Genomic DNA, 24,481 nt, shown 5'->3' with positions numbered 1-24,481 from the left:
GAAGGAACGTGTGGTAGCGTGTAAAAATGTAAAATTGTTAGGTATTTCCCAATTGTTTTTGTCGATCTGTGAATAATTTCATTTATGTTTCCTATGCATATAAAAGGACTAATTACTATATCATTTGGTGCATAATGTTTTGTTGTTGATAATATAAAATAATCCAAAATTGGGGCAGCACGGCGGAGCAGTGGTTAGCACGTGTGCGGCACAGTTCTGAGGTCGTGGGAACCTCCTAAGTGGGTTCAAATCCAGCTCCCGGCCTTACTGTGCGGAGTTTGTATGTTCTCCCCGTGCTTGCGTGGGTTTCCTCCGGGCACTCCGGTTTCCTCCCACGTTCCAAAAACATGCATTTCAGGTGAATTGGCCAGTCCAAATTGTCCCTAGGTGTGACTGAGCGAGTGAGTTGTCTGTCCCCGTGTGCCCTGCGATTGGCTGGCAACCAGTCAAGGGTGTCCCCTGCCCACTGCCCGATGATTGCTGGGATGGGCTCCAGCATCCCCGCGACCCTACTGAGGATAAGCGGTGCAGCTGATGAGATGATGATGATAATCCAAAAATAAAAATCTGAGGAGTCGTTTGGGAGCCGAAAGAGCCAGCTCTTCTCAGTGAGCCGAGACAAAATAACCGGTTTTCTAAATAGAGGTGCCCTCTCAGGTGCAACCAGTAGGATGCGAAAATGCTTCACATGACAACGCTATAATGACAAGCCACAAGGGCAGGCGGGTCGGTGTCATTTTCACATACTTTAAAATGGCTTTATGTATTGCCTGATCGAATGAGTCGGACTGCAAAGAAACATGGCGATGGCAACAATTTCAAGCATTTTCTAGATCTTGAAATCAACATCAAAATTCAAGCATTTTCAAGGATTTCAAGCACCCGTACGAACCCTGTCGATACGGATCCCGTCATATTTTCTACTCACTCTGTGGCCTGGGGCCTAACGGCTGGGAGAGACCGGCTTGCTGGGCGCCCTGGGCCACCATGGGCGCCTGATTGATGATCTGTTTCTGTAACCGTGAGCGCCTCTTTTCTTCCAGTTCTTTTTGGATCTTGTAAATTTTTTCCGCCAGAAAATGATAGTATTCGTCCTAGGCGAGATGAAGGGAATATGAGGTTATTATTTTTCCCAAGGCGTCATTCAGAATCGTTCGGGATGCGCCTACCCTGCTGTTGGCCGACTCGTACATGTCGCCTTCCACCTTCCTGGCGTAAGCGACCAAGTTCTCCATTCGTCTGTCCTTCAACGCTGCCGGGTCCGGGGTGGGAAATATGGCTTGCACTCTGCGGGGGGGACACGGGCATTGAAAGCGAGGCCTGGAAAACCATCCCGTAAAAATGCCTCGTCCCTCGCGGCAAATCCCAACATTTAAAAGCTTCAGAGCGCAGGTGGAGTCGTTCTAACCGTCTACGGGCGAGGTTTCCTTTTCTTAAGAAAAAAAAAAGTCCGTCTCTTGCCACTTACAGCTTATGTACGAGGTGATTGCGCAAATCCTGGGTGACGTGCTCATGCCATGCTTTCCTAGTGCCCGTTGCGGAGATGGGTGCGGCGGTGGGTAGGTTGCCCAGTGAACCTACGGATGAGCCATCTGATAACAGTTGACTAAAACGGAGGGAAAAAAAAGAGGTGAGAAACGACATGTCATGTCGCGGTGCCGCATTGAAAATCGTCAATAGTGTTTTCCATCTCATATCAAAACTCTGGCTTACATTTATTGACTTTTTTTTGTCCTCAAACTCACTTTTAGTTAATTGGTTGAGTATTTTTGTTCGCTAAACAGAGGGAAAGGGGACTGCTGCAGCAGCACATCGAGCACAGGAACGGTTTAGGAGAGATTGCAATACGGAAAACAAAAAAGAAATTTAAAAAAAACTCAAAGAAAGTAAATTATCCCTATTTTGACACATTTCAATGACATGAATTGATCCAAAACATTGTTCGGTGTGTTTAAGTCAACATCGGTTAGAAGTTGAATGGGAAATAGTTAAAGGTTCTTGTATCCAAAACTTTTTTAAATAGAACCGAAGTGTTAATATTTCTGATTTTATTTTGTTGTATAGTTGACATTAAAGTTGTATAAAGAAGTTTCAATTCATTTAAAGTTTACTGTGGACTATAAAAATACAGGCTAGTAAAATATGGTAGAATAACATGGCTTTTATTCAATTATTTTATGATAATGTTACATTATTATTGGTAGTATATCAGTTAAGGCACCCAAAAAAATCTGACAATCTGTTTGAGAGCTAAGCTGAAAGGAATTCCCATCACTAATAACTGACGCTTTACAAGATCATACCCGTCAACTTAAACGTTTTCCCCATTTTTTTATGTTTTTTGTATAACAACTTTTGTATGTGGGGAAAAAAAAAAGAAAACTCTTTTTTAATTCACGCCCCGGACAACAGCCCCCGGATCCCCATAGACTGTCCGCCCACCGGGGTCTGAGGAATTCTATGCAAAACACTGAGTACTCGTGGCAAAAACACTGACTTGTTAGCGTTGAGTGAATTGGAAAGAGGGTCAGTATGTAGGCTGGTCTGTTCAGAAGTGGCCATTGATGCACCTGCGAGAGCCATGTGGTTACCTGCAATGACAACAAACATCAAAATGTATGACACACCAAATGCAACTCAAAGTGCTGTCATTTACAAGATGGGTGCAGCGGCGAATGGCTCTCCAGCGACCTTTCTATTTCTCATCTTTTCTACTCTCTCTGTTGAATACCTGCGTGGCCAACCATTTTTCAATGCACTATTACAACTTAGGCCAGTCTCGAAGCACGACTATCAAGTATTTAGCCGATTTATCGCCACCTTCTTTTTGCTTTCCTCTTTTCAAGGTGCTGGAACGTTTGAACTTGCTGATGCCATCTTCTGGATGACCTCACCATTGCATCCTATGATAAGCTCTTAGATTTCTTGGACATGCTCTAATAAACTTCTTTTTTTCCATCTTTTTAGGGTGTGGAGGCAGTGGGCAGGGAACACCCTGAACTGGTAACCAGCCAGTCGCAGGGCACACACAGAGACATTCAACTCACTCGCTCATTCACAGCTAGGGACAATTGGGAACGGCCAATCAACCTGACACAAAGCAAAATAAAAGAAGCTTCCACTCTACCAAGTGCGTTGATGGATCTCATCTGTTGGGGAAGCTGTTGCTGGGCCTGAACGTTGGGCGCACCCGCGGGCTGCCCGGGGCCGGAACCTTGCTGGGATGGAGCCTGCCCGGTAGCTTGGCTACCGTAAGGCAGCCCGAGTGCTGCGTACGCTCTCTGCATGGAGCTGGGGTCGATGGGGGTCGAGGTATTGATGCTGGGGGAGCTGGACTGACCCACGCCGCCCGTCGACATGGGATTCTGCAGACTGGCGTTGGGAGAACTCAGCATCGCTAAACAAAAAAAGATCGAAACAGCATTCGGTTAAGCGCTTTCAATTTGGCACAGCAGACGCGACAGCGAGATGGTTGTCCCGGGGAGGTGGGTGAGAATTAGACCGCGCAACCTTTTACATAGGGGTCGGAAAAATAAATATTTTGATTTTTCTTCTTGAGAGCAGCACCATATATTTGAAGAGGAAATTCAACAAAACCACAAAAGCTGCTCTTCGGACAAAATCCAATTCTTAAGCACACTTCATCTCATTGTGTGGTGTTTGATGATTTGATAAAATCTACTAAATCATAAACCAATATGAATATACCTCTTAAAAATGGTCTCCCACTCGCAGTTACTCAAGTGTTGGGTGTAGAGGAACTACACTGCAACAAGTCCATTACCCCTAACCTTTTTCAACCACCGACTCTGCAAACACCTCAAAAGACCCACAATTCATTCACAGGAAGTGACCAGACTCTAGCTGTATAATTAAGATTGGAACCTTCAAAGTGTTCATTTTTAATCAAAACATTCACGATTGGCATGTGTGTGATGTTCAGTGCCAGAGGATTCATTTTATTGTGAGTCTGAATGAAATTCTGCCTATTATCACTTCAACCAATAATAGGAAAACTTTAGTTTGAAAAGCATCAACAGGAACTACCACCAGTGACAGGACATGCCCCAGGGAGTGGCATCAAAAGCCTTTAAAAGGGACACAAACGCCTCTCTCGTGCTTTTTTTTTTTTCACACACGCTCGAAGGGGAGGCCTAGTCGGCCTTTGTCCCCTTGGGATAATGGGGACACAGAAGGCCTGGATCCACGGCCTCGTCTCCTTGGCCATTATGACACACTAAGAAAAAATGACTTGTTATTTAAATGAGTCGAATATCTAAAAAACAGGTTAATTGATCAGTAATGTTAAGCTGCAACAGAATTCCTTCGCTCATGCTTACAACGCGAGAACTTGTGTCAACAATGGTCTCTATTCTTTCATTTGATTCAATTTACCTTGTCGTATGAATAAATCGTAGTTCATTAGAATTGAACCTGATGCATTTATTTGTGTGTCTATGACAAAAAATAATTGCATCATGCCAAATCAAATCATGATCCGCAAGTGAAAAGTTTTATTTCATCTCCAAGCCACGTGTACTCATGAAAAGAGCCATTTGTGGCACCGTGAGCCATTAGTTCTCAACCACTGTACTACATGAAGAACTTTTTGCTTGCAAATTTGAGCAGTTCCCCCATTTTCTTCTGTTTTGAAGACCTTCAAGACCACATCAAATGAAATTTAAGACCCTTCTTGCACCTATTCTGGCATACAGACGTCATGAAGTAGCAGGTAAGGTATTGCGTACCTGGCGGCTGAGGTTTTGTTTGCACCAAGGGAGGACTGGCCCCCAATCTGACCCAACCGGGCCCGAACTAAAGGGTAGGACTGAGGCGGATGTGAGCGAGACCGCACGGCGTTCAGGGTCGGGTATTGCAGACACGGAGAGAATTCAGATAGCAGCTACTTTGTGGTCTCAATGAATTCAAAAAAGACCTTCGGTAAATACTAAATGTTATAATCAACTAGACAATTCCCGCGGCAATTGTAAGAGTTGTGATTGATCTGGAAGATGATCCCGGCATGTATATATAACCCCGGTTGTTAGCATTATGAGTTAGCATAAAGTTTTTAACTCAGAGAGATGTTTCTGTCATTTTGACTCATCACACCCCCATGGTACTGGCAAGTTCATTTGAGATGGGCCCACAACCGTTAGCAACAAGGATATGCTTTGTGGAGGTCTAAAAAACACATTTATGGTAATATCATAGTAATAACACTGTTATTACACTTTAAAAACTTAAAATATACATGTTCAAATAGAATGGGCCGTTTGATTTGAATTGGTCCACCCGGAATCCATTGAGTCTATTCATTTTGCTGATTTGTTAGCATGTGGCCATTAGCATAAATTTTTAGCATGAAGCAGTTAGCATTGAACGATTAGCATCACTTTTAAGCCTGTAGCCATTAGCATAACTCATCAACATGTAACTATTAGCATAGTTTCTAAATATGAAGTTGTTAAAATAAAGCCATCACCGACATTTTCTAGCATGAAGCAGTTAGCATTTAGCCGGTAGCATCACTTTTTAGCATGTATCCATTAGCAAAACTCATCAACATGAGGCCATTAGCATAATTTGTAAATATAAAGTCTTTAAAATATTGCCATTACCAAAAAATTTTTGCATGAGGAAGTTAGCATTTAGCCGATAGCATCACTTTTTAGCATCTAGCCATTAGCATAACTCATTAACATGAGTCCATTAGCATAATTTGTAAATATGAAGTCGTAACAATATTGCCATTACCAAAATTTTTTAGCATGAAAAAGTTAGCATTTAGCCGTTAGCATCACTTTTTAACATGTACCCATTAGCATAACTCATCAACATGTAGCCATTATCATAAATTGTAAATATGAAGTCGTTAAAATATTTCCATTACCAAAATTTATTTGCATAAAGAAGTTAGCATTTAGCCGTTAGCATCACTTTTTAGTATGTACCCACTAGCACAACTCATTAACATGAATCCACTAGCATAATTTGTAAATATAAAGTTGTTACAATATAGCCATTCCCAAAATTTTTGGGCATGAAGAAGTTAGCATTACGGACAGTGTTTACAGCTAGCTTGCAGCTTTAGATGATAGTATTTTTGATAATCATTCAATCAGAGTACGATTTTTTTACCATGAGGAGAGACTAAATACTGCACAATAATGCCCCTTAACAATTCTTTCGCTTGTACTCACGTTGTTGGGTGCGCTTGTCACTGGCGTTCTTCAACGGCAAGCATACCGGACAGTCGTGGCGCGTGCAGTTCTTCCAGTGGGAGATGATTTGTCTGGACGATGCGCAGTGAGCGACTGCGGAGGGACAGATTTCACATTGACCGTCCTGATTAGGTTTCTAGTGTTTTGTGTGCGCGATTTCAGTGTTTCCCGTACAACGTCAAAACCCTGCCAGGTCGCCGGGGTCTCTTTGGTCCCCGCCAGGGTCTCAAACTTGCCGTTAACCAAACATATCTACTTTTTCTGTCATCACACTCACTTTTGGTTCATCGGTTAATAGGATTGTTTTTGTTCGCTGAGCAGAGGAGGGAAGGGTTTTGGGTGGGGAGGGGAACTGCCTCAGCAGCACATTGAGCTCAGGAACCGTTCAAGGGAGATTGCAAAAAAATGATTTTTTTTTTTTTTTTTAAATGAGTCAAAGCAGAGAAAATGATCCTTATTTGGACTCATTTTATTATTTTTAATGGCTCCGAAACATTGTGCATTGTCTATCCCTGACAGAAAAATCTAAATCAGTCCCTCAAAGCCGAGCACTTTGTGTTCCTAAATGCCAATAGAGACTAATATCTAGGAGGGGTTGTTTAGAGGTTCTGTGTCCTTTCAGTCAACATTGGTTGGAAGTTGAATTGTAAATGATTAAAAGTATTCGTATTGAAACGTTTGTTTCTTGAAAAGTTTTGTTTCTAGCACGGAAGAGTGAATATATCTCATTTTTATTTTGTTGTGCAGTTGGTTTTTCGAGGATTCTGTGTTGCTTGACTTAAAAGTTGCTTAGTATCATCGAGTTTAAATGAGCTAAAAGTTGTCTGTAGAGTTCAAGAATAAAGGCTAGTATAATACAGACGCTGTCCTACTTACGAACGAGATTCCGGACGATCTTTCGTAAGTTGAATTTGTCCGTAAGTTGCTTCCGTGCTATATTTTGTATGTTTAAGTTTTAGAAAAGTATGTTTACATAACCTGTATTGTTGTGTCCTAAACAACAAACATTTCATAAAATATGCTCAATAAAGATAAATAAAAGGAGGTTTAATTTACTTTTGGGGATGAGCTTCAAGAGGTCCTCCGTGTTAGAGAGTGGCCGAAAAAAAGCGATCAGACCATTTTCTCAACCGCATCAAGCTTTCTTATTTCACTTTTGTTTCAAAAGAAACAGCGCGCCTCTCCCTTACACTTTGCAACGACCATATTGAATGGATGCACGAGATATTTAACTATAAAAACGTCAAAGTTCTTAGCACGATGGAGATGCAGTATACTGTAGTATGTTTACACACCAACTAGAAAGAGGAAGCCGGATTTCCTCTTCCACACGCCGGTAGCGGCGGAAAGAAGCACTACAGTAATGTCCTGTACTTGGAAAAAGGTGCACATGATATATATCTACAAAACTCAATTCCAATGAAGTTGGGAAAGTGTGTTAATTGCAAATAAAAATTGATCCAAGTAAATTGCAAATTCTTTTCAACCCATATTTAAATGAATGCACAGCAAAGACAACATATTTATTGTCTTCACTCATAAACTTTATTGTTTTGGGAGAAAATCATCAACTCTGTAATTTGATGACAGCAACACGTGCCAAAATAGTTGGGACAGGTGTCAATAACTACTCAGAAAGTGGATGAATGGAAATCAACCAACTATTTGCAGGTGAACAGATGAATTAGCAACAGGTGAGAGTTGTTACTGGGTATAAAAAAGGGAGACCCGAACAAGCTAAGTCATTCACATGCAAGGATGGGGCGAGGTTCACCTCTTTGTGAACAACTGCGTGAGCAAATTGTTGAACAGTTTAAAAACAACATTCCTCAAAGTACAATTGCAAGGAATTTAGGGATATCATAGTCTACAGTCCATAATATTGTGAAAAGGTTCAGGGAATCTGGAGAAATCACTGTGCGTAAACGGCATGGCCGTAAACCATTATTGAATGCCCGTGACCTCCGAGCCCTCAAGCGGTACTGCATTAAGAACCGACATCAATGTGTAAAGGACATCACCACATGGGCTCAGGAACACTTTGGAAAACCACTGTCAGTCAATACAGTTCGACGCTATATCCGTAAGTGTGGGTTAAAACTTTATGTTGCAAAGCGTAAGCCATTCATCAACAACATCCAGAAACGCCGCAGGGTTCTCTGGGCCCGAGCCCATCTAAAATGGACTGATACAAAGTGGAAAAGTGTTCTGTGGTCTGATGAGTCAGTTTTCCAAATTGTGTTTGGAAATTGTGGACGTCGTGTCCTCCGGTCCAAAGAAGAACAGAACCACCCAGACTGTTATGCACGCAAAGTGCAAAAGCCAGCATCTGTGATGGTATGGGGGTGCATGAGTGGCCAAGGAATGGGTAACCTGCACATCTGTGAAGGCACCATTAATGCAGAAAAGTACATTCAGGTTTTGGAACAAAGTATGTTGCCATCCAAACAGAATCTTTACCATGGGCGCCCTTGCTTCTTCCAGCAGGATAATGCCAAGCCACACACTGCACGTCTCACGACAGCGTGGCTTCGTAGTAAGAGGGTGCGGGTGCTTGACTGGCCTGCCTGCAGTCCTGACCTGTCTCCCATTGAAAATGTGTGGCGCATTATAAAGCGCAGAATAAGACAAAGGAGACCCCGGACTGTTGAACAGCTGAAGCTGTACATAAAGCAAGAATGGGAAAGGATTCCACTATCAACGATTCAACAACTAGTCTCCTCACTTCCTAAACGTTTATTGAGTGTTATTAAAAGGAAAGGTGATGTAACACAATGGTGAAGAAGCCCCTTTCCCAACTACTTTGGCACTTGTTGCAATCATAAAATTCTAAGTTTATCATTATTTGCTTATGGAAATAAAGTTTATGAGTTTGAACATGTATAATCTTGTCTTTGTGGTGTATTCATTTAAATATGGGTTAGAAAAGGTTTGCAAGTCATTCTATTCTAATTTTACTGACATTTTAAACTTTTTCCCAACTTCAATGGAATTGACTTTTGTAACTTGCAGCAATGTCCGGATATTTTTCGACATCCCGAGAAAAATATTCTTATCGACCTAGTTTCGTAACTCGAATGTTCGTAAGTAGGCGAGTGTCTGTATAGTAGTATAATACATTTTTTATTCATTCATTTCATGCATAATACATTATTTTTGCTTTAATATAGGGTTAAACAACAACAAAATCCATTTGGGAGCTGAGCTGAAAGTCGGTACTCAAATTAAAAAAAAAAAAGAAGAAGAAGAAGAAGAATTCCCATTTGAAATTGGTTTTCAACTTATCCGTTTTCCACATATTTTATAGTTTTTTTTATTATTATTTCAAATCGAGGCACGTCCCCAGAATCCCCTAGACCATCCACCCGTCGGACTTTAAAAACATTCTACGGGAAACACCGATAAAAATGAAACACGCGCAAAGGTATTCCCGGGAAACGTACCCTGGCAGGACTTGCCGGCCTGGCAGTGAGTCATGTGGTTGAGGACGTTCTTCATGGTGCGACAGTGAGGTAGGGCGCAGGGGCGCACTTCGCCGTTGGCCTGCTCTCTGCGCTGGCACTTGTGAGCGTGCAGCAGCAGGACCAGCTGCTGCTGGATCAGCTTGCGCTTCTCCGGGTCGGCCGTCGGGCCCGCCGAGGGAACGCTGCCGCCTCCGCCGCCGGCCAGTGGCGACATCGCCGCCTGCTGTTGCGGCTGCTGCCGGAGTCAAAAGAGGCAAAGCGTCAAGGCTGGGAATGTTCCGATTCGGACTTTTTCATGTATTTGCGTAGCGCAAGGGTGTCGAACGGAAATAAAAATCTGAGGGCTGGACCGACCCAATGTTGAAAAATGTAAAATGATGAATATAAACTAGCGCAATGGCCCTCAATTGGTCTGACTTAAGGATCCACCATCCCACTTACAAGATGAAAAAAAACACTTTACATTTTTGGAACGGAAGGATTGTGCAGTTGAAACTATCCCATCCGTCAATCCAATATCTTCAACGCTTGGAGCCCATCCCAGCCATCTATTTATTTGTGGCGTGAAAAGACGGATATCAACTCGCATTTAAAGGGTCAAGTCAAGTCATTTTTATTTGTGACGCCCTAAATTACGAAGAGTCTCAAAGGGCTTCACAGATTATTACACTATATTACACAGACTACACAGGGTACTATCACCATCTCCCATTAAAGATTTGAAATGACCCTCAGTTATTATTTTTCTTTTATTTGTAATATTTTCCCGAAGCAAAGGCCCAAGACCCACTGAAAACCGGTCCACGACCCAACAGTTTTCAAACACTGGTCTAGTGACCCTAATTGAACCTACTGAAAAGCTCACAAATATTTTCAAACATGAGCTGATAAATAAAGCAATATTATTTGAGGGCTCCGTCAGTCATCGGTCATTCTCAACAGGCACAAAAGACAGATTTCCTGATGCAAAAAAACCCCATGACATGAAAGAAGCCGGTATGATTCAGGCACCATCAGTTGCCTATTTTGCAGTATATTTCAGCAGCAAAACACAGAGTAATCAACACAGCCAGAAAGATCATAGGCTGCACTCTGCACAGTCTGGGGGACATTAGCGGATTGCGACACCGCAGCAGAGCCGTCAACATTAAAAGGGACTCTCTTCACCCCAGCCACTACCTCTTTGACCTGTTGCCCTCCGGTAGGAGCTAAAGGTTCCTTAAAACAAGGACAAACAGGCTTGGAGACAGTTTCTTACCGAAGGTTAGTACCATCTTAAACAAGCGCGCAAAACTGAAAATGTTGCAACTTATTTGTGAAATTTTACTGCACAACTTTTCATGACACAGTTAATATAACTTACGCCGGTCTCTAAACATTATGTTGTAATTTTGCCATTTTGACAGTCGTTTACCCTCGAGTGCCATGTCTAATTTCATTGCATGCAATGTTTCACTAAACCAATGTTATCAATGACGATACAGAAAATTCAATTCACTCCACACTGGGTGGTGTTAAAATTCCCGCTCATCTCACCTGCTTTCTATGAGTTTTTTCTCAATAATTATAAAACAGTTTGCCGAGGCATCGTCTTTTAAAAGAATGATTCGGTGTTTACCTCGGCATGTGGCATGTCTAATCTGGTTGCATACAATGTTTCACTATGTTGATATCCATGACAAAGAAAGACAATTTTATTCTATTCTTAAAGCAGTCTGAAATCATTTAAAATAACAAATATTATCAAACTTTCCATCTTTCACCAAACCACGATAAAATACAGTGTATGAAGTCTTAAAGTACAGTAAAAACAATGACACAATGTTTGCTGATGGATGATACAATAAAGAATACGGATAACCTTCTCGGGGGCTGGATGTGGCCTTAACGTGAACATATGTGATCTTTTTATTGTTATGGTTTCTGAATTAGATGTTTTTCAGCCCCTTTCTGCGACATTTTTCCCACCGTACACCATCGACAACAAATTCAGAAAGTCTGAGATCATTACCAAATATGAAGAAGGCACACGCATCGCCAAGGATGATGGCCACAACCGATCGGCAATAGGGACCGTTTTTAATAATAAGTAGGCGATTAACGCGACGACAATCTTCACAATTGAAACCGTTTTCATTTTAAATTGCTGTCTCCTCCCCCACCAGCATCCACACACTAACTCCACTATACCAGCCTTAGTCCCACCACACCAAAGGGAAATAAAACATATTTTCTTTCCTGTATTTATGTATCATGTAATTAAACATATACACGAATATAACATGTAGGTAGTTTAGTTCACGGATCCCTACTAAATGCATTTACTTAGTAATGTTTATGATATTTCAAGAAACTTGAGTTTTTTTTTTTTATTTATTTATTAAAAGTTTATACCCTCCCAAATTGAAAAGGGATCATCTCAACCACGCATCCCGGTCAAGTCAATTTGTGACAAGAGTACGGAACATTCCGATTCGGGTTCCGCTGTCACATTAAGAAGTTGGTCTTAAACCGAGGACGACCGGATCAAAGGTTAACATGTGAGGAAAACCGATCATCGGGAAGGCCGATTATCAACACGGATATTTGAGAATTTGACGGATATCTGTATCGGCCTAATTGATTATCAAGTCACAGATCCATTTAAAATATTCAACTCATTCAAGTCAGGGTTCCTACAATTAAATACAAGTTGAATTCAAGACTTTTAAAGACTTTTAATACCTTTTGAAATCAAACTTTAAGTCAACAAAAGAAAAATACGGGCAGCACGGCAGCGGAGTGGTTAGCGCGTGTGCGGCACAGTTCTGAGGTCATGAGATCCAACCCCCTGTGTGGAGTTTGAATGTTCTCCCCGTGCTTGTGTGGGTTTCCTCCGGGCACTCCGGTTTCCTCCCACATTCCAAAAACATGCATGTTTGGTAATTGGCCGGTCAAAATTGTCCCTAGGTGTGAATGAGCGAGCGAATGGTCTGTCCCCGTGTGCCCTGCGATTGGCTGGCAACCAGTTGAGGGTGTCCCCTGCCCACTGCCCGAAGATAGCTAGGATGGGCTCCAGCACCCCCGCGACCCTACTGAGGATAAGCGGTGCAGATAATGGACGGATGGATAGAAAAGAAAAACACAATTAAAAGAAACAAAAGAGAAAAAAATTCCACATGAATTAAAGGCAATTTTAAATAAATGTTAATTTATTTATGAAATCACATTTTGGTCTCGTTGAAAACTTTCATTCTGAAAGACAGACGTGGAAAACAAAAAGTAAATGGGATGTTTACAGCACTTTGTGGATTTTAAGTCAAAACTACCTTTTCTGCACCATTCGTGAAGCAGTTATATCATAATGCACGAAAATGACTTTTTGGTTCGGCGTAAGACCTTTTAGAAAACCATAACACAGCCATATTTACGACCAATTTTGAGTGTAGCGTCCTCCAAACACATGCCTGGAGAAAGAACGTTGGACTCCCTGGATGTGGATAATTGATAAATACGACTAAATCTTTGCGATTTTATTTCTAAGACTTTTGCAAATTGGATGGAAGACATATTTTTAGAATCATAAATTCAATGCCTTTTAGGACTTTAACGATCCGCGGGAACCCCGTGTTTGTATCATTTGAATGTTTTTAACTGGAGTTCCGAACGCATGAGTTAATACCATAGGGTACGGCAATTCATCTTACATATCCCAGGGCTCTCCTAAACTTTTCCCATCCCACATTTGTAGAGTCAAGGAGAAAGCACTAACCATGTTCGGCACACTGTTAACAGTTGCCGTCTTGATCTCGTTGGGGAAAGGCGGTAAAGCGTTGGCCAGCGCGGACTTGTTCTGGAGTTGCTGCTGAGGGTTAAGTTGCTGGCCGGGTCCCGCTGCCGCCTGTCCGTAGGACTGAGGCACAAAAGGAGCCCCGTTGCTACCCAGGCCCATCTGAAAGGACAACCAGAGAAGAGCTATTATGACCACCGATCGCTCTACTGCACTCGTCAACGGGGTAGAAGAATGTTATTATAAACCACAAACTTTCCTTTATTGCAAACGTTATGAACAAATTCAAGTCAAGTTGATTTCAATTTGTCAACTTTGAAAATTAGTGTTGAAAATAAAGATCTTTGAAAAGTGGGTCGAATTGCTGTTTTACAATTACGGAAAACATTTCCAGGAGGGAACTTTTTTCTAGAGAGCTTTAACACCACTTGCTGTCGATCTTCCAGAAAAAGAGTTTGATTGCAATGTTTCTCAACGGTGAGTGATCTCACTGAGCCGTTTTACAACGACTTGGAAACAAACTCCGATAGGGCACTTTTTTGAAAGTTCAGGGGGTTCAGGAGCTTGAGCACCACTTATAACAGGGGTAGGGAACCTATGGCTTGCGAGCCATGAGGCTCTTTTCATAAGTACATATGGCTCCTAGATAAAATTATACTCATGCGAATCGCTTCTTATTTCCACCTCTAGGTGGCTTACGTCAGACGTCACGTCCGCTTCTTACAAAGGGGCTTACAAACGTGCTGCTTCTCGGCCAAATATTTCACTTTTTGCCGCTTGTGATCTGCAGAATATGATTCTTCTCGGTGCCATTTCGCTCAGTTTCGTTTCGCTGCACTTTGCCGAAATGCGCACTTTGGCGCCAAAGTGTTCATTCCGGCGCCGCACTTCAAAGTGCACAATTCATTGGAGAGATTCCGTCCCAAGTAAACCCGCGTACTTCAGCCGAAAGGCACACTTCGGCACCGGGTTTACTTCAGGCGCCGGAGTAAAGCCTCGGGTTTTCTCCGGGCGCCGGAGTAGAGCTTCCGGTTTACTCTGGGCTCTCGCCCTAAAATCAAGTTCATCGGTCTGGTTCGGCGGGGTTCGGGCTTATATACTCGTGTGCCGGGTCAGGCTGGGCTGAATATTTTAGGCCCGCTCTTATCTCTAGATTCCCCACAACAGTTGACAGTCAACACACCAACAGACACCGTTTTGGCTGTACATTGTTAATAAATCATTTTCAGGGAAGCTCATTCAATAATTTATGTTCTCTCTTGAGACACAATATGATGAGAAGCCATAGAAAAACGTAAGCAGGCAAGCACACAGAGCAATTCGATTGGGTGAGCGGTAGGGGGGCAGAACTATGCACACAGCGCCGTCTGCAACAAAGGTAAATACGTCAGTATTCTTGTTGGCAGTATTTGGTGACATTTTTACAATAGAGCTCTGCTTGCAACTTATTTTAAAACCATTTATAAAAAAATATGTCAAAATGAGCTTCAAAGATCTTAGGTAACTGCAAAAGGGAGAGTTAAAAGTGGTGTATTTGTTACAGGATTTGGCATTATTCTTACTAAAACATTTGATCAAATAATCTAACAGTGAATGAAATGCGCGAAAAAAAGTTTTTTTCTGGAGAGCGGGTTTGTCGGTTTTGCTGAAATTTGTCTTAAAATATATGGTATGGCTCTCTATAGGAAAAAAAACTAAAAATATTTTGCTTTTATGGCTCTTTGGGTCAAAAAAGGTTCCCAACTCTTCAAAAGATCTTAATGGCAGGAGCTTTATCACCACCCCTATATTGTTTATCTTCAAAAAATTGGATTGAATTGTCTTTATTTTCATTGATAACAATACAGTGAAGCATTGAATGCAACAAGATTAAAAAAGGCACTCCTGGGTCAAGATAGAAAGGACAAATAAGTTGAAATATTTTGAACATGGTGCTTAGAGACTGGTCTGAGTTATAATAGTGCAATAAATGAAAAAAAATGGTGCAACTCAAAAATTTACCAGCAACAAAAATTCCGAATTAAGCTGCAAGATATATAGTTGCACATTTTTATATGTTGGGTGCCTGGTTTGCGTGGTTTGACGTGCCCTTAAAAATGTTCTATTTTAGAGAGTTTAAAAGGCCTTTTTTCACCCTGCCTATCTGCTTTTCAGTGTTCCGGCCACCAAGCGCATTAGGCATAAGGAAAAGAGGCGGGTGGGGGTTGGAGAGTAATTTTACAAGCGTGCTTACTGTTTTATTCTAGGATGAGAATGATGAGAGTAGGAAAAGGACCGTTTCGAATACAGTTCAAAAGACAACCCGAATCCCCCAAAGATTTAAGCGCATGTAAGAGACTTACGTACTTGCAAACGCAAAACAAGCAGCTTGACAGAGGCTGCAATGAAGATGCCATCGGCAAGTAGAAAATTTGAAAGTCACAGACACGACAATTAAGCTTGCGATAGAAGAAAGGGTTAAATTGCAATTTTTCTAAAGGGTGATGTCACTCAGTTCCTGGCTAAACTGTCTTATAATTATGTAGAAAAAAAACGATTAAAAAGAGCATTTTTTAAGTGGCAGCAGCTTTAGCGCCACCTAGCATGCAGTAAATCTTTGCAAATCGACGCGTGAAAGTAACTTTTCTCCAAAATTCCCACCTTGTTGATGTTGCCGGCTTGCTGCGCCGCGCCGATGGCACTCATCTGCTGCCCTCCTGGGGTTAGCGTATCGGCCAGAGCGCCGCTCGCCCCCGATGCGGCCCCTTGCATGCTTTGTCCCTGATACTGCATGCCGACCACTCCCGCTCCCCGCCCTCGTCCGGCACCGGGCCCGAGTCCCCCGTTCATGATCTGACCGGGTTGGGACTGCCCGCCCTGAGCCAAGAGTGCCGAATGGCCCTGGCTATTGTTCATCAAAGCTTGATTGAAGCCCGGATTGTTCATACTCATCGTGGAGACGTTATTCTGTCCCGCGACTCCCGTCGGCGTTCCGGCTTTTTGGGCTTGGGGAGAAGGGTGGTTGTTTGGAGAACCTTGACTCAGAGGGCTTTTCCCCAAAGGTGTGCCCAGCTGGGGCCCCATGTTTCCAGGTTGGGGGCTAGCGGAGTTCAGCCCCGAGATGGAAGAGGCGCTACCGGCCCTTAGAAGCTCCGAGAGCTGCTTGTGTTTGGCGGCGGCGTCCGAGACGGCCGCGTTACCGCCGGGCGTCGCTCCGCCGTTTGTAGGAATCCCGCCCATTAATCCTAAATCTCCGCCGTTGGGAATTAACTCATCTGGAAGGTCATTTTCTAAATCATCCCAAGACAGCGATCCAAGATCTGGAAAAAAGAAATGAAAAGACAAAAATAACTTTAGTGGTTGTCGAGTTAAATTAAAAAAATATATATATTTGAAAGGTGAATCAAACAATACGAAGATGTTCTTTTGAATTCGTAACACAAACATACAAGATAGGTAAAACACCATGCCAAGATGGTCCAAAAAATTGTATTAGTGTCTAATGCCCAATCCCAATGTTTATTTAAAAAAAAAAAAGAAAAAAAAAAAAGAAAAAAATCAGTATAGAATTTTGTTTCACTTTTTCTCTGATCAAACTACGCATAGTAACAAAATATATGAGGCCATGATGAAAATAATTTATTGATAATGAAAACTATAAACATAATACCAACATACAATTTAAGTATGTTTAATCTCCTTGAAATCAAATTCAACATCAGATAGATCTCCGCCGTGCTTTTTGCATTGATTTATATAAATTTGGACAACTTTCCCTTCTCTCCATTCTCTAACATCAGTCTCTGGTACCGTGTGTAAAAACAATGCGATAATGAGATCAGGGTTGCCCATGATTTAAGACTGCTCCTATCTCGCACCTATTCTGACATACGACCCGTCGGAATCGCTAAGAGTAACTGCATAAGACAGGGACAAGTAACAGTTCATGTTCCAAAGTGACTCCGTCGACAGTGGGTGAAGAGCCGCACGGCCGCAGGCAGCTCCGGAGCCGCTTGCACACGAAAGCAGAGATTTATCGATTTTGTTGGTATTTATTGGGGGTGCCTCGACACGAAACCCATCTCAAGACACCCCCAGAGGCCTAAAGTACCACTGTGTAAATTTTGAAGAAGATCAGTTCGGCCGTTTCGGAGCCTGTAACCCAAATGCGAACACACACGCTGTACGTCAAGCGACGGAATGCCGCATTTTCGAAAAAGCGGAAATCTGGATTTTCCAACAGTCAGATATTCCAAAAGTCAGAAATGGAAAAATCATTTTACGACACGACCTTCGATACTTTCGTTAGTTTACTCATTATACAGTTATTAGCTATATCACAGATTTGAATACAACCAGTAAAATTGCACAAAATTATTTATTTCTGTCGCGCTAAACCATGTGTCAATCAGCATTTGAATCGGTCACTAGTGACTGATGATAATTTGAGCCAAAGTTATGCGTGGGTTTTTTTCAATGCAGGCCTTTGTAGGCCATCGCAGGCTAAGGGCCGTGAAAAAAGCTTGCAATGGGTTGAGAGCGGTGTCTTATCGTAGGGTCAGAGGCTAACGGCCATGTTGGACATCATCGTACAGTCCGTTTACTTTGAATGAATGAAACTTGTAAAAGGAAATTATGGAGCGCAACAGACGGATTACAACAATCAAACGATGCAAAAATGATTTGAGGTGGATTTTTTTGGTCTGTCGGCATCATCCGGGGTTTTGGAGTAAATATTTGACATGGTTGGATTCACTGGACTCTTGCGAATGTAACGACTGATAGTAATGCATAGGTGATGAGTAGATTTCAAAATGGATCTTGAATCCCGAGAGTTGGCGCTTTCCAATGATATGTGGCATGACATATTTGAGTGACTGGTGACATTGTGAGACACAACTTTGTTCCTCATAGTTTGACAGCCTTCCGGGGGGCCCTCGGAACATTACAAAAGGGTTAAATGTTCGATTGACGCTTATTCTGCAAACGGCTCCATTTTAATATCATTTTCCATTTGACGCCCGACTTTTTGTCTACTTCGCATCATTTCTTACTCACCTTAGCTCCTAACCCAATACTAAACCTAAGAAACATGGCAAAAAAAAATGTTAAGCATTTACAAGCGTTTCACCTTTTCAAACCTTGACAACATTAAAGATCAAGCATTTCAAGGATTTCCAGCACCCGTACGGACCCTGGATGGGATCGAACCCACGACCCCTGAACTGTGAAGCAAACGTGCTAACCGATCCTACACCAGACTGCCCTCAGGAGATCGAATCAAAAACCAAGGCCGGTCAGTCAACGGGGAACGAGGATTCCGCTCCGTTCCCTGCCGAGAGCGAGAAAATATTCAACGCTTGCGACGCTCTTCTCTAAATAAACATATTTCCCGATTGTGGAGGAAGATTGTTGAAGGCTCAGGGGAGTATTTGACTTCTTTTTTTGCAGACACTCGGATGCTTTGGCACCGCGTTTATTTCTGCTCTCTGAAAGCTTGTCTGCAGGCTCTTTGGCTGTCAACCAAAAATGCAAAGCAATGTTTTGGTTGGGTAACGCCGCACGCGGCTCCGCCAAAAGAGGGACGGACGCCTCGATAAATGCTTCGAGGAAATCGACGTTTGTCTTTCATTGCACCCATTTTGAATAGGACCGGGCAAAACGATGGAAATATCCACCGATCCGACCTCCCCTCGCCGAAAAAAGAGACGATCGCTTCAAATTGACAATTATCCGTTTTCTGAATGAGTGTCTAATTTTAGAGGCTAGCGGGAGAAGCCACTCAAAAGGCCAATAATTGAAAGAGGAAGCAGAATTTCTTCAAGAATCGGGACTAGGAATTGCAGAACTCTACTACATTTGGCTGTGGAAAGCGAGTGACCTGAAGGAGTTGACGAACACCGAGCGGCTAACAATAATAATAGTGGTTAGCCATAGCTTGCAGCCAAGTTGTACACGAGGCTAGAGAATGAAACGGAGGGAAAAAGTGATAGAAGCCCAAATGACAGGATCATCACATTTAAAAAATATGTTGATGTGACTTGCTTATTATTGGAATCAATAGTGTTTTGTTTCAATTAATGACGTATTTTACACCATTAGTGTTCTTCATATGATAGACACTTGGAGTTACAGAAATATTTTCAACCAAAATAAGGGGAAATAACACTGAAACAATCTGATCTGCTAGACTAGATCATTTAAAATAAGCAAAAATGTATACCAACAGGGTTAGATTTCATTTTCTGCAGTGTGCTTCTGACAAGCCATGCAATTAATAGTATTTCAACAAAAGATTTGCAAAATTTGTATGAAAATATTGGTGTACTATAATTGCGTTTGTGAGCACAGCACAGTTAGTTAACATTTTCAAAGGAAGTAGGCGGTAGCTCAAATTCAATTCATTCCTACCCTTTCAAGTCAAGTCCCATTTATTTATATAGCCCTTGATCACAAAAATGTCTCAAAGGACTGCACAGAATTACAATGACACCATCGCCTGATCTGAAACCAACATGCGGGCAAGGAAAAACTCAAAACCTCAGTGTGAGGAAAAAAGAAACCTTGAGAAGGGACCTCACAGGTTGTAATCTCCCTTGTTAATTAAGTTAATAACATTTGTATTATACAGTGGATTTAATGTTATTGACGTAGTAGTGGAAAGCGACACAAAGGGATTGAACGAAACTGATCATTTATAATAATTTAAGTTGTGTCGTTAACCGAGTAGTATATTTATAATAAAGTTTAAGGGAACCAGCTTTCTTTTGTACGTTCTTGTTTTTAGTCATTTAAAGTGACTACTTAATTAGTAAATACGTGTCTTTCTGATCTTAAAGAAGCAGGTAAAAAAAGAATTGGTCATTGGAAGGAGACTGATATTATGTGCCATTAACGTTGGTAGGAAAAAAGTTATGGTCTCTCCGTAGTTATGTCATTCCATTTTTGTTTTCGGTTAAAGTAGATGCATATTTGATACAAATGTACATGTTTGCATTCAAACATGTTGTATTCAATTAAAATGTGTTTTTAGTGATAGCGTTTAAAATGTCCCCACGAGAGTTTGCCATAACTCAGAATGGCGCTAAAAAGTATGCATTTAAAGAAGACGCACTACAAAAGCCCGAAAGATACCACTCGACAAAATTCCAAAGCCTACTTTTATATCGCCTTGCCTGAGAAATGATGAAATCTAGCTAGCGGCAGGACACGAAAGCTTCTGCGAATCTTGGCTAGCGACAACAAGAGCCGAATACACGCGGAGCGGCTGAAAAGAGCCAAAAGCTGGAGTCGGGCAGAGCTGATGGAAGAGGATGACTTTACCAGCTAGCAGGAGAAGCTACTCATAAGGCCAGTAAAAGATTGCAAGAGCAAGCTTTATTAACAGAGCACCTAACAATAACAACACAGGCTAGAGGAAATCTGTCATTTGCAGCCAAATGGCTAAAATGAGTGGCTAGAGAGGAAAAGAGGGAAAAAAAATAGAAGATGCCCAAATCACAGAGCTTGGCAACAATCGAATACCTGAGTCACTGGGAAGACAATTAAAACCGATGGACGAAGCAGGTGCACGTAACAAAAGCAGCTAGCCTGCAGCCAAGTGGCTAAAATGAGTGGCTAGAGAAAGAAACAGTGGGGGGAAAAGTAAGATATCTAGATCACAGATATCAGCATGAGCAGTGTGGAAGACATTTGACACTGATTAACTACGCAGCTTCAGCTTCAAACAAGAGCATGCAGCCAGGTGGCTAAAATGACCAACTCGAGAAGAAAACTGTGGAAAAAAAGTGACAGATGACTAAACCACGGGACATTTACTTACATAAACAGATGTGTATGGCAAATGACACTGAAGAACAAGGCAAGGTTCAGCTTCCAATAACGCCTAGCCATTGCCTGCAATCAAGTTTCTAACCTAAGTGGCTAGAGAAGGAGTGAGTGTGGAACGTCAAAGATCCATGAATTGACGGGATGCAGTGACGGCCTCATGCATGAGCAGATGTGGAAGGCAATTGAAACTGAAAGACAAAACAGGACCCCTAACAATAGCGTCTAGCTGCAAACATAGCCAAGTGGCTTACATAAATGGCTAGAGAAGGAAACAGCAAGGGGAAAAACGAGACCAGATGCTTGAACCACGGAACAGTAGCTTTCTTGAGCAGCTGTGGAGAGCGAGCGACACCGAGGACGAAGAAACTACCGATAACATTAGTGAGCCGTAGCCTTCAATGAAGTTGCTAACATGAGCAGCTAGAGAAGTTAACTGTGAAAAAAGTCAATGACACCTGCAGCATTCCAACAGGTAAAGTTAAATTCAATTTTTTTTAAGGCTTAACGCCTCTTGAAATTGAAAAAAAGTGACACAACAAAACAAAAACACAAATATTTCTTGCACACAATACATCGTGACGAGTACAATTACGTGGCACTGTTTTTAGGCATGGAGAAAAACTTCATAAAATTGACACTTTTCGGGCATGGTCTTAAGTAAACGTCACTGCCCCAGGTTGTTATTTGTGTTGCGGGTAGACCAAAGACAATCATCTGCTCTGAAAGACCCGACAGAAACCACATCGCCGTTTTGATAGTTCCGTTATAGTGGTCACGCCATGTCGCCAAAAAAGTAAATCTGCGAATTATCAAATATGACAATTGTTAAATGTTACCAAATATTTTATAGTAAAGCAAACAAATCGTATTTACCTGTAAACATTTTAAAAACTTCAGAAAATAAGGTTTAAGACATTTAATGCCAATGAGGGCTTTATTTTAAGAATAATGAATGAAACGCCTTTGAAGACTTTAAGGATCAGGGCCTGAATGATGGGACTCGGCCACTATCACGTTTGGGGCTCATCTGTGTGGGGTAAGCGGTCCTTAAGAGCTAAGGGCTACCCTGAAAGGTGAAGCAGCTACGGATAACAATGGTGAGCATTGCTAGCAAAGAAGTTGCCAACATGCGCGGCTAGAGAAGGAAACTGTGAAAAAAAGGTCAAACATGCCTGAATGATGGGACTTGGCCACCATCATATTTGGAATTCATCTGGTGCAAGTGGTCGTTAAGCGCTGTAGGTAACACTAAAGGACGAAGCCGCTACCGACAACAACGGGGAGCCATAGCCTGTAATGAAGTTGCTAAGATGAGCAGCTAGAGAAGGAAACCGTGAAAAAAAGGTCAAAGATTCCAGGACTCGGCCTCTGTCACTTTTGGGGTGGGTGGGTGAGTGGCCCTAAAGTTTGCGTGATATCAAATAGTCCTCAGGCAAGACACTAAATCCCTGATGCTCCCGATATGTAGGCTGACTCCACTATTTGTGTGCAAACGTGTGACTGGCTAAAGTGTGAAGTGTATTGTAAAGTGCTTTCTATACGCAGTCCATTCACCATTTAAAATGCAGCACCTGGACAGGTTAGCTTCGCAAAATGGACCTTCGGGCTTCCGTAGTATTAAAATGGCCGTCAAACATGACAGCTTCTGCTAGTGATATGAATTCACAATTCTAAACCTAGTATCATGTTTATGAGATAATAACTGTGTTTTTACTCATCATTTGAATCGATATTTGTTTATAACAGTAAATGGAGCACTAGGGGGTTTCTAAGCAACGCAAACCGGGGTTTTAACATGAGGAAAACATCATAAATTGAAAATGGAAACCGTGGATAGAACGATTTCTTCATTTAAATGGAAACATAGTTATATTAAAGTAGACGCATCCCCCACCACTAATTCCAGGGACATTGTGAATAGAAATACGTTTTTCAACACTTAATGAAGTAGAAAAAATATAGAATTAGGGGAAAGGAGCGTTTTGGAGGGCCTCTTACCTGGTCCATCAGACGCTGACAGGGCAGGTGAATTGAGTTTCGGCCGCTTGGAGCTCGGCGGTCCGACGTCCAGCAGGTTTTCCGCCATGGTTCCTTTTTTTCCCTTCACTTTTGACGAAAACCCCGATAAAAACGCTCGACAGGCAGGCAAGTTATTCACATTCCCGGCTAGCACATGAGCTAACCTTAGCTAAGCGGCTAACAGCTAGCCAAGTGAGCAGCTAGCTTTAGCTCGTTAGCTGGTGTTCAAAAGAGATGCAATAGCGCCCCGCTCCGCCACCGCCATTCACCCCATGATAATCCAACAGCCGACAGCCACATTATTACCATTCGATCGGCCCAATTAAAACATCCTCCATGTAAAAAAGCAGAGAAATCCAACTCGGCGTCGATCAGGTGAACTGCAGCATTCCGATGAAAAGGTCGTAAATTCTACATGTTCAAAGTACCCATTTGGCGTGACGTCAAATTTCTTCATGCAAAAAAAAAAATCTCACCGGAACAAAAATGCACGTATTTATTTCCCTTTTTTGCAATTTTTTTCGCTCCGATCCCAATAGTAAACAAAACGGGTCCGGGACGGCGACGGAGGCTGAAAATCGCCGCACTCGCGAAGGGGGAAACGGGATCTAGCGAGGCTTCCCGTCCCGACGACCGCCGCTCCGATTTTCTCCTTTTCCCCCCGCACAAAATGTGTCCCAGATGATGTTAGGCTTTCGTTGGGGGGAGGAGGACGCTGTCATGGGCCGGCGAGTGAGCCCAAACGGAAGGTTTAAGGCCGGCTGGGAGCAGAATCGCTGCGCCGTGCCACAACAAGATGGCGGCTGTTGATTCCTTCGATACAAAAAAAGTTTTTTTTTTTCTTTTCCAGATCGGCTGCGAAGGGGGAGGGGCCGCGCAATCACGCCCTTACGTCAAAACGCTACCGCGCGCGACCGACAGAGGCGCTGCGGGAGCGGAGAACAATTGATTGGATTTCTTTTTCAATGTCACTTCAAATACGTCTTCAAAATATTTCTACCATTCATGTCATAAAATACATATATATAGTGCTTTCGTTATCATATTTCTGTCGTAGTATTTTTGAATGATAGTCTTTCAGTAAAAGCATTTTTGAAGTATTTCTCTACTGTTTTTGTAATACTTCCAAACTAGTAATTTCATGATATAATTGTAGCTGCATTCTTGTCGTTTTTATGTCATCATAATTTTCTAGT

At 42.2% G+C, this 24,481-nt stretch overlaps 1 protein-coding gene across 3 annotated transcripts in view; it reads right to left on the bottom strand.

Annotated features, from left to right (window-relative positions):
* The window catches only part of crebbpa (CREB binding lysine acetyltransferase a), a 46,153-nt gene extending 22,032 nt beyond the window's left edge, over positions 1 to 24,121 (bottom strand). For 2 of the 3 annotated variants that reach the window (XM_088341199.1, XM_088341200.1), the window contains exons 1-10: positions 23,265 to 24,121; positions 16,098 to 16,756; positions 13,440 to 13,619; positions 9,668 to 9,923; positions 6,204 to 6,317; positions 3,128 to 3,397; positions 2,498 to 2,591; positions 1,469 to 1,606; positions 1,170 to 1,287; positions 929 to 1,094 (exon numbers count right to left, since the gene is read on the bottom strand). In XM_088341199.1, coding sequence (XP_088197325.1) covers positions 929 to 1,094; positions 1,170 to 1,287; positions 1,469 to 1,606; positions 2,498 to 2,591; positions 3,128 to 3,397; positions 6,204 to 6,317; positions 9,668 to 9,923; positions 13,440 to 13,619; positions 16,098 to 16,756; positions 23,265 to 23,352 — 2,083 coding nt within the window. In that variant the 5' untranslated portion in view covers positions 23,353 to 24,121. The remainder of the gene's footprint in view (positions 1 to 928; positions 1,095 to 1,169; positions 1,288 to 1,468; positions 1,607 to 2,497; positions 2,592 to 3,127; positions 3,398 to 6,203; positions 6,318 to 9,667; positions 9,924 to 13,439; positions 13,620 to 16,097; positions 16,757 to 23,264) is intronic. The other variant, XM_088341201.1, reaches the window with a different exon arrangement.
* Positions 24,122 to 24,481: the final 360 nt, after the last annotated feature.

This window comes from Urocampus carinirostris, chromosome 8, assembly GCF_059441175.1.
Source record: "Urocampus carinirostris isolate Australia breed hairy pipefish chromosome 8, RoL_Ucar_1.0, whole genome shotgun sequence".
Classification (NCBI taxonomy): Eukaryota; Metazoa; Chordata; class Actinopteri; order Syngnathiformes; family Syngnathidae; genus Urocampus; species Urocampus carinirostris.
This window is presented reverse-complemented; position numbering and strand designations above follow the sequence as displayed.